At 42.0% G+C, this 19,691-nt stretch overlaps 1 protein-coding gene across 1 annotated transcript; it reads left to right on the top strand.

The window, feature by feature from the left end:
• The first annotated feature begins 4,161 nt into the window (after positions 1 to 4,161).
• On the top strand, positions 4,162 to 17,697 carry LOC110538027 (beta-1,4-mannosyl-glycoprotein 4-beta-N-acetylglucosaminyltransferase). The gene is made up of 3 exons (XM_021624563.2): positions 4,162 to 4,529; positions 13,950 to 14,250; positions 14,352 to 17,697. Exons 1-3 carry the CDS (start codon positions 4,504 to 4,506, stop codon positions 15,666 to 15,668), a joined length of 1,644 nt encoding a protein of 547 aa, XP_021480238.2. The 5' UTR covers positions 4,162 to 4,503; the 3' UTR covers positions 15,669 to 17,697.
• The last annotated feature ends 1,994 nt before the right edge of the window (positions 17,698 to 19,691 follow it).

Raw genomic sequence — 19,691 nt, 5'->3', positions numbered from 1 at the left:
AGGCTGCCTGTAATCCATGGCTTCTGGTTGGGGTATGTACGTACGGTCACTGTGGGGACGACGTCATCGATGCACTTATTGATGAAGCCAAGGACAGATGTGGTGTACTCCTCAATGCCATCGGAGGAATCCCAGAACATATTCCAGTCTGTGCTAGCAAAACATTTCTGTAGCTTAGCATCTACTTCATCTGATATTTTTTTTATTGATCTAGTCACTGGTGCTTCCTAGTCACCAGTCCTCTAGTCACTGGTGCTTTGCCAAATGGAGGGCGAGGTAGAGCTTTGTATGCATCTCTGTGTGTGTAGTGTAGGTGGTCCAGAGTTCTTTTCCCTCTGGTTGCACATTTAACATGCTGATAGAAATTTGGCAAAACTGATTAAGTTTCCCTGCATTAAAGTCCCCGGCTACTAGGAGCGCCACCTCTGGGAGAGCATTTTCTTGTTTACTTATGGCGGAATACAGCTCATTCAGTGGTATCTTAGTGCCAGCCTCTGACTGTGGTGTCTATGTAAACAGCTACAAAGAATATAGATGAAAACTCTCTCTGTAGGTAATGTGGTCTGCAGCTTACCATGAGAAACTCTACCTCAGGCAAGCAATAGCTCGAGACTTCCTTAGATATCGTGCACCACCTGTTGTTTACAAAAATACATAGACCGCCGCCACTTGTCTTACCAGGCGTCGCAGTTCTATCCTGCCGGTACATCGTATAACCAGCCAGCAGTATGTTGATATTGTCGTCGTTCAGCCACGACTCAGTGAAGCATAAGATGTTACAGTTTTTAATGTCACATTGGTAGTTTAAACTTCCCAATACCGTGTCCATTTTATTGTCCAAAGATTGCATGTTTGCTAGCAGAATTTAAGGAGTGGGGATTTATTTGATCGCCTCCGACTCCTCAAAAGGCAGCCCTCCCTCCGGCCTCTCTTTCGCTGCCTTTCTCCGAACTAACAGGTTATAGAGCAAACAATGCAATTACCACAAATCAAATCAAATTTATTTATATAGCCCTTCGTACATCAGCTGATATCTCAAAGTGCTGTACAGAAACCCAGCCTAAAACCCCAAACAGCAAGCAATGCCGGTGTAGAAGCACGGTGGCTAGGAAAAACTCCCTAGAAAGGCCAAAACCTAGGAAGAAACCTAGAGAGGAACCAGGCTATGTGGGGTGGCCAGTCCTCTTCTGGCTGTGCCGGGTGGAGATTATAACAGAACATGGCCAAGATGTTCAAATGTTCATAAATGATCAGCATGGTCGAATAATAATAAGGCAGAACAGTTGAAACTGGAGCAGCAGCACGGCCAGGTGGACTGGGGACAGCAAGGAGTCATCATGTCAGGTAGTCCTGAGGCATGGTCCTAGGGCTCAGGTCCTCCGAGAGAGAGAAAGAGAGAAAGAGAGAATTAGAGAGAGCACACTTAAATTCACACAGGACACCAAATAGGACAGGAGAAGTACTCCAGATATAACAAACTGACCCTAGCCCCCCGACACATAAACTACTGAAGCATAAATACTGGAGGCTGAGACAAGACATCGATTGTTATATGTTTTTTTTTTGTCCTGGCTTGGCTTCCCCGCTCCGGAATAGACTTGAGTGTGCAGTTTTATTATGTGCATTTTTTTACTTAATATTCCTTGATTTACATATGTTGTTGTATTGGTATTTGTTGTAAGTTCATGCTTACATGATTTTCACCAAAGGACACACTAATTATTATTGTAGCCTAGTGGTTAGAGTGCTAGATCAAATCTCTGAGCTGACAAGGTAAAAATCTGCCGTTCTGCCCCTGAACCCATTGTTCCTAGGCTGTCATTGTAAAGAAGAATGTGTTTATAACTGACTTGCCTAGTTAAACAAAGGCCAAATAAAAAAAATTATGAACATTGTGTGATTCTGTAGCAGCTGTCAAATTCACTGTGTTTTGTTTTGACTTCGTACAACCCCCTCTGGCTGATGTTTAGAGAACATTTGGCACTGTCTGACTAAGCAGGGTCTGTTTTCTTTGCGACTTACTTTAACTCTCCGTGGTCCTAAATCAATAGTTGTTTATAAGTCTGAAAATGTTGGAAACATTAACTTGCTTGACCAGGCTGTAGGTTTATCTAACTGTTTGTTACATGCAATATCTTTTGTGGACTCTCCGGTTTTGTGATGAAACAAAGGTGTGGTTGAATTTATTCTGCCACTGTGTCTCAGCCTTAGGCCTTTATATCATGGTTGTGAAGGCATATTAACTAACAGGTTATAGAGCAAACAATGCAATTATCACAACACAGGTTGTAATATGGCTTTTATTTCTGGCTTAGCTTCCCAAGTGATTTTACCCACGCACTGCTGTTGTCCAAGACTTTAATGTGCTGTTTTATTATGTGCATTCTTTACTTAATATTCCTTATTTTACACATGCTGTTGTGTTGGTATTTGTTTTAAGATTATGTGTAAGTATATGCTTACATGATTTTTACCAAAGGACATTGTACCTGTCGATGACATTTATAAACACTGTGTGGTTCTGTAGCAGCTGGCAAATTCACTGTATTTTGTTTTGACTTCATGCAACCCTCTCTGGCTGATGTTTAGAGAATATATGGTACTATCTGACTAAAGGTCCTGTGACGCATGTTAGACATTTTCTATGTCTCTGTTCTGGAGGTGTCTCCTTGAATTCTTGTATTAAAGTGTATTGATCTTTGATTCATATGATCAACGACTGCTCTCCTTTTGTTCTGCTGGAAATTCCTGTTACAGACTAACATGGTTATCACTTTATTTTTTAAATACTGTATCACATCTCCTTACAAGAACAAGGAGCAGTCACTGGAGGTCGATAGTAAGGCATGTTTTTTTGTGCATATTTTCTGTTTTAATTGTAATTTGCCCTGGGCCGCCTGTTGGCTAACACCAGCCCTGGGAAGTGGCAACACATGCCCTGAGTGCTTGTGCTCTGAAGAGAATGTCTACATTTTGGCAATTGTTACTTGTCAATTAAGTCACTCAGGCAACTCAGCAGTGTCAAGCAAGGGTGTCAAACATACATTTCTCTCCCATTGTTAAATAATTGGTTTATAATGTAGTAGTAGTAGTACACTAGTATTATAAGCTTTATTGTTGGTGTTTTTCATAGGATTATCAAATAATTAAAACACTTGGGATATATTCTTTAATCCAGAGTTTGGCTTGATGCATGTTCATCAGTGGGGGCTGGTGGGTGGAACTATAGGAGGATGGGCTCATTGTAATGTCTGGAATGGAATAAAAGGAGAATGAGTCAAACATATGTGGTTTCCATATGATTGATGTGTTTGACACCGTTCCATTAATTCCTTTTCAACCATTCCAATGAGCCCGTCCTCCCATAGCTCCTCCCACCAGCTTCCACTGATGTCCATGCGTGTTACATGTGTAGGTACAAAATGTGTGCTTTTTTTTGTTTTTGTTTATGTGTGTGTGTACGTGCGTGTTTATGTGGAAGCTTGTGTGTCTGTGCTTGCATGCATCTGTGTGTGTGTGTACTTGTAATCGTGCATCTTTGTGTGTGCACGCGTGCCTGTACTGTATGTGTGTGTGTGTGTGGGGCGGGAGGGAGGTTCCAACCTAGTTCATTCCCAACAAATCCCAGCTAACATATTTGCTCAGTGGGCATTGAGGAGATTACAGATGCCCCTTCAGTCTGATGGTCCTATGCTTACATGGTCCTCTGGTTCTGCCCTGGTAACTGCCAAGCACTCATGAGAACATCTAGTCGAAGGTAAGAGGAGGGTGGAGAGGAAGTGTAGAGTAGGTTATGAATAAGTTAATTGTTCCTTATTTAGTGTTGCACAACATTACCACATGCATGTATGGTGGAATGAAGCCTGGATACTTTGTCAGCCCATTGCTTTCTTGTTGTCATATTTCCCCATTCTCACAAATCTTATGCAACACAGTGAACAGACAGTCTTCATTCATTGTGCTGCAGATTGGTAAGAGTGAATGTGTAGTGATATGTAAAGCTGTTCCTTATTTGTTTTGGAATGGCCACCTGTGTGTGTGCGTGTGTGCATGCGTGTGTTTTTTTTGTGTGCATGCTTGTGTTTCTATGCTTGCGTGCCTGCATCTGTGTGTGTGTGCACACGTACCTGTGTGTTTTTGTGTGAGTGTGGGTGGGTGGGTGTGTAAGTGTGTGTGCCCTTGTTTGTGTGAGTACTGTGCATGTGCGTGCACTTACTTGTGACGGACATGAAGACCCCAGAGGCAGAGTACAGGAAAGATGTGTAACTGTTCCACCAAGGGCTCCACCCTGCTTTTCTATTTCACGCTTTCTTTCTTTATCTCTCTGCGCTGTTGTAAATCCAGTTTGATGGCCTGAATGAATGATGCCACCTACCACATGTTGCTGCATGGAAGCTCTACCGACTAGTTCAAATAGAGTAACTAAGGAAGTTTTGGAGACCTACCGTACAATGTAAAATAAATCTGAAATAACAGTTGGGCTCCACTTGCCAACAAACCAGCATGGCTAGACTTTTCCTGCATGGGAGGTATGTTTAATCACCTTTAGTGTTTTTTTTTCTCTCACTCTCTCTCTGTTTTTTCTCCCTCTCTCTTTTTACAGTATTTGTGAACGTTTCAATGGATTTTGTTCTGTTTGGAGTTAATTATTAATAAGATACCTCTCTAGATTTGTTGCAATTAATTTTCACTTTCATGTACTTACAGTTGAAGTCGGACGTTTACATACACCTTTGCCAAATACATTTAAACTCAGTTTTTCACATTTCCTGACATTTAATTCAAGTAAAAATTCCCTGTCTTAGGTCAGTTAAGATCACCACTTTATTTTAAGAATGTGAAATGTCATAATAATAATAGTAGACAGAATGATTTATTTCAGCTTTTATTTCTGTCATCACATTCCCAATGGGTCAGAAGTTTATATACACTCAATTAGTATTTGGTAGCATTGCCTTTAAATTGTTTAACTTGGGCCTTCCGCAAGCTACATAGTTCACTTACATTTGTCATGACAATGTGTGACAATGAGTTGGCATGGTGGCACAAACAGACTGGCACTCATTATATAGAGTCAATGATGACAGCTATTATAGTATCATGGGGAAGTGTTGTGGGGAAGTTGATATTGGGACATAGTATACTTAAGGTATAAGTGAGTCAACTTTTCAGTCAATTCCTCTGTTATAACATCTATATTTCATGTTCATAGGCAGGGATAGAAATGCACTTGCCAATCAGGAAAGTCAGGAGTATTTTATGGTTGCTGGAATATTATAATCACTTTCCTCGAAATTATAAATTATCTATTTACACGCAAAAATACTATAATTTATTTTTCAGTGTTAGGCTTCTGTTATTTTCTGCAGTTGTTTTCAGACAAAAATGTCACCCACAGAGAACTCAACTTGCCTGACTGCTGAGTTCAACTTCCGTTCCCTTGCTCTGGGTATTAGGGCAACCCTTAATGTCAACCCCTGATAGGCATTGTCACATTTCCACATTTCATCTGTCGCAATTACTCAAAGGCTGTGTGCAATAGGACATTATTTGATTCGTATTTTTCCTGTATTTTATTTACTGTGTTTATGAATTGATAGACACAGACAGATACATATTTCCTTGGGGGAAGGGAAACAGGGGTTAACCATATATGCTTAAGTACCATATTTAATTCAGTAGTTGTCACTTGTTGGTTTATGATTATCTGTTGTAACTGAGTACTGATTTTCTTACCTGTTTAATTGTCAGTATCAAAGTGTGATTGAGGCTTGACGCCAGACGGGATTCGAGGACACACTGATAGTTTAACTATGACACTGTGTGATTATGTAGCAGCTGATGTTGTGACTTCCTACAAGCTTCTCGGGTTGATGTTTACAGAACATTGAATATGCTGTGTGATTAATGTACAAGGGCGGCCTCGTTACAAATGTTCTTTGCTTCTGCTCTGGAGGTGTTCTTGCTGAATTCTTGTAATATACTTGGATATTATCAACAACTGCTCTCCTTTTGGTTCACATGAAAATTCCCATTATACTGTGAGACCATGATTTCTGATTTGGATTTGTCATGGGGATATTTAGGATCATGTTGCTTACGGCAGGTGTATTGACGAGAGCAAAGAGCCATTGGTCAGGAAATGAATATAGTCCGTGAACTGATACTGCGGGTCATTCAGTCTCACAGTATATTGTGGACCAGGAGGTGGGGTTAATTATCTGTTTTTATGTGAACTATGTAGCTGTGACCTTCCTTTAAGGTTGCATCCCAAATGGCACCTTATTCCCTTTATGGTGCTCTACTTTTGACCAGGGCCCATATGAAGTCTGTTCCCTTTGGTAACGTTCCACCATAATTGGCATGGCTGCATTTCTGATTTCCACCGAACCTTGTGTTCCTAAAAACCTAAGAACGTGTCAGAGCAAACTGACTTATTTCCATTGCTCAACACACTGCAGCCTCTGCGTGTGTGTGTGGTTGTGGATGTCATCAATGATGATAGTTTTTCTCAGACACAATACGAGCACTGTGAGACTGCAGAAGTAGCCTGTCCCCACCCGTTTTAACAAAGCAGCTCACCGGAGGATCAATTGTGTGTATGCAGTTCTGCCTGCCCTTCTCTAGTAAGGGCTCCTATGCAGCAGGGCTAAAGGTTTATTCAGGTCAATTTATCATCAAATCAAATCACATTTATTTATATAGCCCTTTGTACATCAGCTGATATCTCAAAGTGCTGGACAGAAACCCAGCCTAAAACCCCAAACAGCAAGCAATGCAGGTGTAGAAGTGTGGTGGCTAGGAAAAACTCCCTAGAAAGGCCAAAACCTAGGAAGAAACCTAGAGAGGAACCAGGCTATGTGAGGTGGCCAGTCCTCTTCTGGCTGTGCCGGGTGGAGATTATAACAGAACATGGCCAAGATGTTCAAATGTTCATAAATTACCAGCATGGTCAAATAATAATAATCACAGGCAGAACAGTTGAAACTGGAGCAGCAGCACGGCCAGGTGGACTGGGGACAGCAAGGAGTCATCATGTCAGGTAGTCCTGAGGCATGGTCCTAGGGCTCAGGTCCTCCGAGAGAGAGAAAGAAAGAGAGAGAATTTGAGAGAGCATACTTAAATTCACACAGGACACCGGATAGGACAGGAGAAGTACTCCAGATATAACAAACTGACCCTAGCCCCCGACACAAACTACTGCAGCATAAATACTGGAGGCTGAGACAGGAGGGGTCAGAAGACACTGTGGCCCCATCCGATGACATCCCCCGGACAGGGCCAAACAGGAAGGATATAACCCCACCCACTTTGCCAAAGCACAGCCCCCACACCACTAGAGGGATATCTTCAACCACCAACTTACCATCCTGAGAAAAGGCAGAGTATAGCCCACAAAGATCTCCGCCACGGCACAACCCAAGGGGGGAGGGCAACCCAACTTATCACGCTGTTCTTCCATTCTGTAATCGCATGGACCAGTCTGCCGTGCAGTCATGAGTGAACAGGGAGTACAGGAGGGGGCTGAGCACGCACCACTGAGAGGATCAGCGTGTTGTTGTTACCTACCCTTACCACCTGGGGGCGGCCCATCAGGAAGTCCAGGATCCAGTTGCAGAGGGAGGTGTTTAGTCCCAGGGTCCTTAGCTTATTGACGAGCTTTGATGGCACTATGGTGTTGAACGCTGAGCTGTAATCAATGAATAGCATTCTCACATTGGTGTTCCTTTTGTCCAGGTGGGAAAGGGTAGTGTGGAGTGCAATAGAGACTGTATCATCAGTGGATTTGTTGGGGCAGAATGCAAATTGGAGTGTGTCTAGGGTTTCTGGGATGATGGTGTTGATGTGAGCCAATACCAGCCTTTCGAAGGACTTCATGGCTACAGACGTGAGTGCTACGGGTCGGTAGTTATTTAGGAAGGCACTTAGTGTTCTTGGGCACGGTGGTGGTCTGCTTAAAACATGTTGGTATTACAGACTCGGACAGAGAGAAATTGAAAATGTCCATGATGACACTTGCTAGTTGGTCAGTGCATGCTCGCAGTACACATCCTGGTAATACTGTCTGGCCCTACAACCTTGTGAATGTTGACCTTTCTAAAGGTCTTACTCACGTCGGCTACGGAGAGCGTGATCACACAGTCTTACGGTACAACTGGTGCTCTCATGCCTGTTTCATTGTTATTTGCCTCGAAGAGTGCATAGAAGTAGTTTAGCTTGTCCGGTAGGCTTGTGCCACTGGGTAGCACTCGGCTGTGCTTCCCTTTGTAGTCTGTAATGGTTTGCAGGCCCTGACACATCCAATGAGCGTCTTAGTCCTGTATTGACGCTCTGCTTGGTTGATGGTTCGTTGGAAGGCATAGCATGATTTCTTATAAGCTATAAATAAAAGGTAGGAAGTTGCAAAGTGTGCACAATGGATTAAGTGGGTGTCTATATTTATTTGTCCTATTTCACACATGTACAAGTGTGTATTAATTGGAAATGTTTTTTTGTTGATGCATATCCCAAAGACACCCTAGGAGAGTGGGATCATGGCCATGATCAGCCATTATCAACAGCAACCCTGAAGCAATTTGGGTTAAGTGCCTTGCTGACTGACACATGTTGTTTACTTTGTTGGCTTGGGGATTTGAACAATCTGCCTTTCAGTTACTAGAGCATTGGCTCTAACCGCTAGGCTACCTGCCACCCTGCTTCATTATAAAGTTTTTATTTTTTATTTTTTTTATTTTACCTTTATTTAATTAGGCAAGTCAGTTAAGAACAAATTCTTATGTAGGGATAGGTGTAGGGATAGGCTATCTCCGCAGTCCCACAGTGCTCGTATTGTGTCTGAGAAAAACTATCTTAATTGATAACATCTCCACCCACATACACACAAAAGATTAGAGGTTGCAGTGTTGAGCAATGGAAATAAGTTAATTTGCTCTGACATGTTCTTAGGTATTTGTCTAACAGCAACTGTCAACAACAGAAGTTTCCATGGAAGGCAGAAATGGAACCAGGCCAATAATGGTGGAATGGGTCAACAAATGTATGTGACAGTATACGCATGCTACCCCACGCAGGGTTTGTGAGAGTGATACATTGCACTGATATCCATGACCGTTTACATGCTGTGCACAGTATACACTGAGTGGACCACTCTTAATACAGTGAAAGAATGGGATGCTATTGTTTGAGGAGAGTGCACAGTTATGAACTTCAAAATGTATTAACGATGCAGGAAGAGTACCAGTGTTGGGAAGTTGTGAACTATATGAACTACAACATTTTTCAGTAGCTTGATGGTAGTTGAACTAAATTCAAATCTAGGTAGGTTTTTAAAGGTTGGAACCGGTTTTACTTCTATTGATTTGTTTTTCTTCTGATGCTTAATTATTGAGTTCATTCTGAGTTTATGAATTTGGTTCGTTATGAGTATACAGTAAAAGTAAAACGTTTGGACACACCTACTCATTCAAGGGTTTTTCTTTATTTTTACTATATTCTACATTGTAGAGTAACGATGAAATAATAGACATAAAATCATGTAGTTAACAGAAAAGTGTTAAAATATTTTATATTTGAGATTCTTCAAAGTATAGCCACCCTTTGCTTTGACAGCTTTGCACACTCTTGGCAGTCTCTCAACCAGCTTCACCTGGAATGATTTTCCAACAGTCTTGACAGAGTTCCCACATTGAGCACTTGTTGGCTGCTTTTCCTTCACTCTGCGTTCCAACTCATTCCAAACCATCTCAATTAGGTTGAGGTCGGGTGATTGTGGAGGCCAGGTCATCTGATGCAGCACTCCATCACTCTCCTTCTTGGTCAAATAGCCCAAACACAGCCTGGAGGTGGGTTGGGTTATTGTCCTGTTGAAAAACAAATTACAGTCCCACTAAGCGCAAACCAGATGACCATGCTGGTTAAGTGTGCCATGAACTTTAAATAAATCACTGGCAGTGTCACCAGCAAAGCACCCCCACACCATCACACCTCCTCCTCCATGCTTCACGGTAGGAAACACACACGCGGAGATCATCCGTTCACCTTCTCTGCATCTCACAAAAGACAAGGCGGATGAAACCGAAAATGACAGATTTCCACCAGTCTACTGTCCATTGACCATTATTCATGGCCCAAGCAAGTCTTCTTCTTATTGGTGTCCTTTAGTAGTGGTTTCTTTGCAGCAATTCAACCATGAAGGCCTGATTCACGCATTCTCCTCTGAACAGTTGATGTTGAGATGTGTCTGTTACTTAAACCCTGTGAAGCATTTATTTGGGCTTCAATTTCTGAGGCTGGTAACTAATGAACTTATCCTCTGCAGCAGAGGTAACTCTGGGTCTTTCTTTCCTGTGGTGGTCCTCACGAGAGCCAGTTTCATCATAGATTGTTTTTGCGACATAGATGGTTTTTGAAATTTCCCGCATTGACTAACCTTCATGTCTTAAAGTGATGGACTGTTATTTCTCTTTGCTTATTTCAGCTGTTCTTGTCATAATATGGACTTAGTCTTACCAAATAGGACTATCTTCTGTATACCAAACCAACCTTGTCACAACACAGGTGATTGGCTCAAATGCATTAAGGAAAGAAATTCCACAATGTACTTTTAAACCTTTTAGGGATAGGGGGCAGCATTTTCACTTTGGATGAATTGCGTGCCCCTAGTGAACTGCCTCCTACTCTGTCCCAGATGCTAATATATGCATATTATTATTACTATTTGATAGAAAACACTCTGAAGTTTCTAAAACTGTTTGAATTATGCCTGTGAGTATAACAGAACTCATAGGGCAGGCAAACCTCCAAACAGGAAGTGGAAATTCTGGAGCTGGTTGATTTTCAACGCATCGCCTATTCACATCCAAATAAGATATGGATCTGGTCGCACTTCCTACGCCTTCCACTAGATGTCAACAGTCAGTAGAACATGGAAGCCTCTAGTGTGATGTGGGACTGGATGGAAGCTATTTGAGTCACTGGTCTGGCAGAATGCCAGTTCCTGGTTATGCAGTAGTCATTATATCGCCTTGCATTCCATTACTCTGTAGACAAAACGAATGGCCCGGTTGGAACGTTATTGGATATATATGATAATAACATCCTGAAGATTGATTCTCTACTTAGTTTGACCAGTTTATTTGACCTGGACTATAACTTTTTGAAGTTTTCATCCGAGTTCGCCTGGACCAGCGCCAGCTTTTGAACACTAGTAATGGACATTATGGAACAAAACAACAATTTATTGCAGAACTAGGATTCCTTGCACTGGAATATTTATGATGTAATTTCGTATTTCTGTTGACTCCAACATGGCGGATAAATATATTTACGTCTGAGCGCCGTCTCAGATTATTGCATGGTATGCTTTTTTCGTAACGTTTTTTTTTTTAAATCTGACACAGCGGTTGCATTAAGAACCAGTGTATCTTTAATTACAGTGCCTTGCGAAAGTATTCGGCCCCCTTAAACTTTGCGACCTTTTGCCACATTTCAGGCTTCAAACATAAAGATATAAAACTGTATTTTTTTGTGAAGAATCAACAATAAGTGGGACACAATCATGAAGTGGAACGACATTTATTGGATATTTCAAACTTTTTTAACAAATCAAAAACTGAAAAATTGGGCGTGCAAAATTATTCAGCCCCTTTAAGTTAATACTTTGTAGCGCCACCTTTTGCTGCGATTACAGCTGTAAGTCGCTTGGGGTATGTCTCTATCAGTTTTGCACATCGAGAGACTGACATTTTTTCCCATTCCTCCTTGCAAAACAGCTCGAGCTCAGTGAGGTTGGATGAAGAGCATTTGTGAACAGCAGTTTTCAGTTCTTTCCACAGATTCTCGATTGGATTCAGGTCTGGACTTTGACTTGGCCATTCTAACACCTGGATATGTTTATTTTTGAACCATTCCATTGTAGATTTTGCTTTATGTTTTGGATCATTGTCTTGTTGGAAGTCAAATCTCCGTCCAAGTCTCAGGTCTTTTGCAGACTCCATCAGGTTTTCTTCCAGAATGGTCCTGTATTTGGCTCCATCCATCTTCCCATCAATTTTAACCATCTTCCCTGTCCCTGCTGAAGAAAAGCAGGCCCAAACCATGATGCTGCCACCACCATGTTTGACAGTGGGGATGTTGTGTTCAGCTGTGTTGCTTTTACGCCAAACATAACGTTTTGCATTGTTGCCAAAAAGTTCAATTTTGGTTTCATCTGACCAGAGCACCTTCTTCCACATGTTTGGTGTGTCTCCCAGGTGGCTTGTGGCAAACTTTAAACAACACTTTTCATGGATATCTTTAAGAAATGGCTTTCTTCTTGCCACTCTTCCATAAAGGCCAGATTTGTGCAATATACGACTGATTGTTGTCCTATGGACAGAGTCTCCCACCTCAGCTGTAGATCTCTGCAGTTCATCCAGAGTGATCATGGGCCTCTTGGCTGCATCTCTGATCAGTCTTCTCCTTGTATGAGCTGAAAGTTTAGAGGGACGGCCAGGTCTTGGTAGATTTGCAGTGGTCTGATACTCCTTCCACTTCAATATTATCGCTTGCACAGTGCTCCTTGGGATGTTTAAAGCTTGGGAAATCTTTTTGTATCCAAATCCGGCTTTAAGCTTCTTCACAACAGTATCTCGGACCTGCCTGGTGTGTTCCTTGTTCTTCATGATGCTCTCTGCGCTTTTAACGGACCTCTGAGACTATCACAGTGCAGGTGCATTTATACGGAGACTTGATTACACACAGGTGGATTGTATTTATCATCATTAGTCATTTAGGTCAACATTGGATCATTCAGAGATCCTCACTGAACTTCTGGAGAGAGTTTGCTGCACTGGAAGGGGCTGAATAATTTTGCACGCCCAATTTTTCAGTTTTTGATTTGTTAAAAAAGTTTGAAATATCCAATAAATGTCGTTCCACTTCATGATTGTGTCCCACTTGTTATTGATTCTTCACAAAAAAATACAGTTTTATATCTTTATGTTTGAAGCCTCGCCCTCGCCCTCACTCCACTGCGCGGGAATCTACTACCCAAACAGGACAACTAAGCTGTCAAAGCTGTCAAACCTAGTAAACACGAGAAACCATAATCTAAGCCCAAACATAAACACAAATGACTCTAGCCAATCACTCGAGCTCCACCTCTGATGTGCTTGCCTGAACCAACCAAGTATCATGACATGACTTGCTAATCTGTGAGCTATTCCCCAAATTTCACAGCATCAAACATCGACAACATCAAACATATATCTGCTGTTTACTTATTTCACTCACCTCGACATCATCGCATCAAGTGCAAGGACATGTGCAAATCCATATCACATCCGTATCTGCAACCAAAATAGATAAAGCCTCTTTCACAGTTTCTTTCAAAAGTAATGCATGCTTCGACACTGTCATTTTGAGTAATGAAGTTTAAAAAAAACTTTGAAAAGTAAAATTACAGCATATTCATATTTCTGGTTCCTGGTTGTTGACAACAACCATGTGGATACAACAACAGGTTAATTTTCCGAAATTGACACAGATATTATTGTTAGAAAAACAAGGCCATTCGCGTCAGCTATAGTAATTTAAGGAAAGGCCGTTGATGGCCGCTATGGGTTAGAATGGGTTTTAATGTAAAAATTATTGCGTTCTGACCCCAGTGCAGCTCAGTTTAAACAAGCGTAACGGTATAATCTTCTGGCAAGGTAGATAGCTACAAAGGACGGGGAACCAATGGACGGGTTGAGGGGTGGCGAATAACAATGACAAAAAATGTATACAAAAAAATATATTTTGGTGGGAAGTTATACCACCACCTAAAAGGGAACTTTGGAGACTGTAAGGGGCATGTGCTCTGTACAGGTAGAACCAGTTATGTGCACATGCCTGAGTTACAGTTAATTAAGGAGTTTGTAAACTTCGGTTTAGGTAAAGAGTTGTATATGTGTGTGTTTGTTTTTCAGGATGAAGATGCAAAGGCACACGTTTTTTTTCTTCTGCGCATTGGCTCTGTGTGTCTTCTCCCAGCTTCACAACTACAAGGCCCTCCACCACATGCCTATACTGAGTGAGCTGTATGCCTCCTCTGTCAATGCCCTGAGTTTCCTCTGGAGAGGGAAGGGGAACCCTTCAAACAATGCTCACCCAGAGAGGAGGCCTCTGCCTGGGCCTGTACCCTCCGACACTGGCCTGTGGGAACCAGAGGCATACCGGGAGGACCAGGGAAACGCAGAGGTGGGGAGAAAGATTGAACGTGGCAGTGAGGTGAGGGGGCAGATGACATGACTTTCCCCATACATTGTTTTGGGTCTATATGACATTGTCATTGATATGTTTAATTTGACTCCTATTGTTCTCCCACTCAGGACCCGTGGCGGAAGGAGCAGCCTGACTCAGGGAATGTAAACAGAATGACGGTCACTCTCCCAGACCCCAAAGGATCATTGGAGGAACTTCACAAACGGAGCTTCCATCTTAGCGATGACCACACCCAGTTCTTTGTGCGCACCAAGTCTGGAGCATACTGCTTCATAGAGGGGACGGAAATTACTTATCTCAAAGACCATTTAGGACAAAAGGTCCAGGAACCCGGAGAGGGCCAGGATAAGATCCTGCATGCACACCAAGAGGAACCCAAGTCAGCCCAGGAGAAAACAGCATGGGGGAAAAGGCTGGTGAAGTGTATGTGTCGCCCAGGCTGGCACGGCCCTCACTGTGGCATCCCCACCACGGTGCAACACTCCAACCTGCCCACTAAGGCTCGTCTGACACTGAGAAAGGTTCCTCGAAGGGTCATCAATGCCATTAATATCAACCACGAGTTTGACCTCCTCCACGCCCGCTTTCACGAGTTGGCCGATGCCGTGGACCTCTTCCTGGTGTGTGAGTCAAACTTCACAGCCTACGGAAATTCCAAGCCACTGCACTTCCTGCACCTTCTGCTTAACGGAACCTACAACTATGTGCACCACAAGATCCTCTATGTATTCCTCGATCACTTCCCTAAAGGTGGCCAGCAGAACGGGTGGATTGCTGACGACTACCTGCGAACATTTCTAAGCCGTGACGGTATGTCCAGGGTGCAAGGCGCCAGGCCAGATGATGTCTTCCTCATCAACGATGCAGACGAGATCCCTGCCCGCGAGGGCATCCTCTTCCTCAAACTCTACGACGGCTGGACGGAACCTGTGTCCATCCACATGAGGAAGTCCCTTTATGGTTTCTTCTGGAGGCAGCCTGGGACACTGGAAGTCCTCTCCGTCTGCACCGTCGCCATGCTCTTCACTGTCTACAATGGAGACGGGATATTACTGAGGCGCAGGGAATACTTCTCCATGCCGGGTTTCCGGAACTATCAGAGGGAGAGTGGACACATCCTGGTGCAGTGGTCCATTGGGAGCCCCGTCCACTACGCAGGCTGGCACTGTTCCTGGTGCTTCAGACCAGAGGGAATCTCCCAAAAGCTAATCTCTGCCCAGAATGGAGACTTCCCCCGCTGGGGCGACTACGTGGAAAAACGAGACCTGAATTACATCAAGGGCTTGATCCGGACTGGGGGATGGTTTGATGGCTCGGTGGGGGAGTACCCACCCACAGACCCTAAAGAGCCTATGTACGCACCCAAATATCTATTAAAGTACTTTCAGCTGTATCGTTACATACTTGATAACCCATATGCCTGAATCTTGTAGAAAACTGGTGAGGATTTATATTCTCATTGTTGATTTCAATGGAAGGATTATTAATTTCAAGGGATGTTTCCTGAACACAACATCTCTCTGAATTTGGATCTATGAAACCTCCACCTTCCCTTCTGATTGAAGGTTCAGGCTGTCCACTTCCTGTCTAAAGATGAAGTAACTAGCAGGTGAGAGGACGGATGATGAAGGACATCTGAGGGTAATTTAACTGCTGTTGATCTTGTGAGGGTTTTGCACGGTTTTTATTAGACTCGTTCTATTCAACTCTGTCCCTTTTCGATCACAATATTAATAGTTAAACATTGCTCAAAGACAAAGGCCTCTTCTGCTCCAGATCATTCAAAGACTGGATTCCAGTTGGGACATGATGACTGTTGACTTTTGTGCAGTTCCTAACTGTAGACCTGATGGCAGACAGGTATATATGTATAGAATATCTATCTGATGATGGCCAATGACCAGTGATACTGTAGTTTTCCCTTAGTCAGATCAACAATGTGCTTCTAGTGCCACCAGTTTTGAGTTTCCAGAGACCTTTGTGAAGAAAGAGACCTGAAAAATTATCCGTGCACTTTTCTGTGGTGGTGGTAAAACTGTGTTACTGTGCTGAAATGGTTGTTCGAACAACACAGGGAAATATAGAGGGGAAGGGAAAGTCAGTTTTATATTGTTAAATACAAACTCAGGTATCCCTCACCAATGCACTATGGGTTTATCTTAGCTGTCGCTTGCATGACTACATAACTATCTCATAGCCTTCTTGTAAACAGATCATTTATGGTGTTCAGGTGAATGAATTTGAGGCCAAAAAGCATATGCAATTAGAACCATGTGATCCTGCCAAACAGTTGTCACAATGCTTTTAGGCATTTTTGTCATCTGTATGCATTGTTCATCGAGAGAGACATTTCTTGAGAAACAAAATCGTTCTTCTTCTGCTATGGTCTCGTGATTCACATCACGTCTGGTATTTCAATCTGTTCTAGACAGTCAGCTTTACATTTATAATAGCAAACATTATGGTTTCCTTGGTTTTGTCCTTAAAAATGCATTTGAATTCTTCCCAATTTAAAACCATTCACCATGAGAATACTATTCCTACAGCTCATAGGGACATATCCCCTGTGAATAGGATGTATAGCAATGACAATTATGAATGTATTCATGCTTAGTTAAGAAACAACAGACTGTCTGCCATCAATTGGTTCAGCCTTCGATACGCTGCAAGTCATTTGTTCCTACCTGAATTACAATAGAGTACACTGAGAGGCCTATTCAACAGAAACCAGTCTGTCAACAAAACAAAAGCAAAATGTTTATGTTGTGAATATCTTAGTTTGTTCTTGTTTCGCACTGCAGACCACGTTTTGTTGAGTAGCTATATGAACCCAAACCTACTGGACGACATGAAGACAGACAAAGGTGCATAAAAAGGAGTCATTTATTAGTATACTTTAACTTACATTTTGAGTCATTTATTACATGTATTACTTTATTAATCATGCATCTTTATTTCCAAATAAACGTACAATGTTAGGAAGGTTAAGACTGCTGTTTACTGTTGTTAAATCATGTCATGTCAATGTAGCTTTAGCTTTAGCACTTCCTTGTCTTGGGAGAATGACTTTGGGAATAAGGAGATAATAATAATTGATTAGTGTAATAAACAATGTTTCTCTTGGGAATCTGATACTTGTGAATTGATGCTCTGACTTGCAGTTTGCACACATTCTCAGCCACCGTGTCTACATTTAAAGACCAGAATCTCAGGAACCTTAAAGAATGGCATCCGAACTGTTGTTTAATGAGGCAGCATGTTCACATTAACAAAAAAAGCCTTGGATGTTGTTGACTTTATGTTTTTAGGGGGATTTAGACATCTGCATGGTCTTTTGTCATTTATAATTTCTGGATGGTGTCCAATAATTTTTGTGCAACTATGAAGTATAGCTCCTGTGTTCTAACTTCATTAACATATTGTTTAAATAAATCAAGAACTAAGGTGACTTCATTTTGAATCTTTCCTCTTCCTTTATCAATCATTCCGCTACATATGTTATTGTAAGAAATAGCTGTTCAGTTGACTGACAAAAACGAATTGATTAACAGCCATAATGAAAGTGAATGTGTTTATTACCTAGGATTACCTACCTACTAGAGTGGCAGATAGCCTGGAAGTTAGATTGTTGGGCCAGTAACAGAAAGGTTGTGTCGCGTCTGCTCTCGCTCTTCCCCCCTGGCACTCGAGGGCACCAGGCTCCCCAGCATTACACACTCCTGCAACCATCATTACGCACACCTGCCTTCCCCCCGTCGCACGCACCATCGATTATTGGAATCACCTGGACTCAGTCACCTCTGTCATTACCTCCCCTATATTTGTCTGTTCCCCCGCTCTGTTCCCCGCTTCAGCATTGTCGTTTGTTGTTGTTTACCCGTGTGCTGACGCTGTTCCTGTTTTGTTACCTGTCTGTTCCTGAATAAATGTTGACTCCTAGTACCTGCTTCTCATCTCCAGCGTCAGTCTTTACAGGTTGCTGGTTTGAATACCAGAGCTAACAAGTGAAGAATCTGTCGATGTGCACTTGAGCAAGGCACTTAACACCAATTTTCTTCGGGGGTGCCGTACTGTTATGGCTGACCCTGTAAAACAACACATTTCAATGCACTTTTTTTCACTACACTACAACTGTGCCTGCCTAACGACCATGTAAAGACACAGGTATTCATTAAAGACACTTTTTGTTTCATCAACTAGTTTCACGTCAATAAGTGATTATCAGGAAAGGCATTATTACGTTACATTTAGAGTCTAGACAGAAATACCACACTGCCAGTGACTCTGGTTAGGTTAGGTCTTTCTTTAATAAAATATTGTAGAGCAAGACTGGATACCATGCCTGAACTCTAGATGGCAGTCTAGAAGCAAAATCTGAATTTGAAGAAATACTTCTGGTGGATTATTTGAGGAAGAAAGACAAATGTTAATTCTTAAAATGACATTTCTCTCAGGGTGCTTTGGATATTGGGTCTTATGCAATTGAAACTCCATTATTCCTAACAAAGGATGAACAATAAAATAATGAAAAAAACAAGTTACTTATAGCCTTATCCCATTTACTGTACAGTATTTTCTGTTTGAACAAAACATTTGATAATGTCTATATAGGTCTTATAGGTCTTCGGTGAAACTTTTCAATTATGTGTGTCATTGTTGATTTATGGCGAGGAGGTGTTTATTCTGTAGCACAAACACTCCCTTCAAACACTCCCTAAATCGTGGTATTGAATGTTTCAGCAAACATTTATCCCTCCATAACTGCCTACGAGACTATTGCAGCTCTGTGGGTGTAACATTTATTGACAATTTTGATACCTCCTGGAAACAAAGCTTGTTTTTTAAGGAGGATGGGATGCAACCAAATCATTTTGGTTCCTGGATCATTTCACAGCAATATAAGGCTGCGTTAAGACAATGATTTATCAATGACCCAATCCCAGCTCAGTTAATCCCTACCATTGTGTTGCTGAGTTGTCATAATGCCAAAGCACATGTACATTATCCCAGGGGCGCTGGAAGACACAATGTATGTAACCTAATGTATGTCCCTCTTACTGTCCTGAATGCCTCTGCTGACCCCACAGCTATTGTATGCAGTAATCAAGTGCCTATGAACCAGAGTTATACTGTTAGCACTGAGCCGGTGTGCCCTAGTAAAAAGTCCACTGTGTGTAGCTCACCCTGCACTTACATAACTAACATGAGCATGTCTACTTCTGCTAAGCTTCCCAGTAAAGCAATGAAAACAATCAAGCATCACAGAAAAGTGCTAAAAAAAAATTGCCCACGTTAACAATTGTAACTTAGGAAAAAGGATCATGAAATCAATAATTTGCTAGTAACATATGACATTTATATTCTGACACTTTCTGAAACTCACTTAGATAATAGCTTTGATGATACAGTGGTAGCAATAGATGGTTATAACATCTACATAAAATACA

Source organism: Oncorhynchus mykiss, chromosome 12 (genome assembly GCF_013265735.2).
Source record: "Oncorhynchus mykiss isolate Arlee chromosome 12, USDA_OmykA_1.1, whole genome shotgun sequence".
Taxonomy (NCBI): Eukaryota; Metazoa; Chordata; class Actinopteri; order Salmoniformes; family Salmonidae; genus Oncorhynchus; species Oncorhynchus mykiss.
Note: the sequence above shows the minus strand (reverse complement) of the source record. Positions and strands in the feature narration are given on the sequence as shown.

What these genes read in the sequence shown, in the direction of transcription:
- LOC110538027 (XM_021624563.2), top strand. Translation starts at nt 4,504, where the DNA reads ATGGCTAGACTTTTCCTGCATGGGAG. An exon ending in AGACTTTTCCTGCATGGGAG is followed by an intron (nt 4,530 to 13,949) that starts GTATGTTTAATC and finishes TTTGTTTTTCAG; the next exon opens with GATGAAGATGCAAAGGCACA. An exon ending in AGATTGAACGTGGCAGTGAG is followed by an intron (nt 14,251 to 14,351) that starts GTGAGGGGGCAG and finishes TCTCCCACTCAG; the next exon opens with GACCCGTGGCGGAAGGAGCA.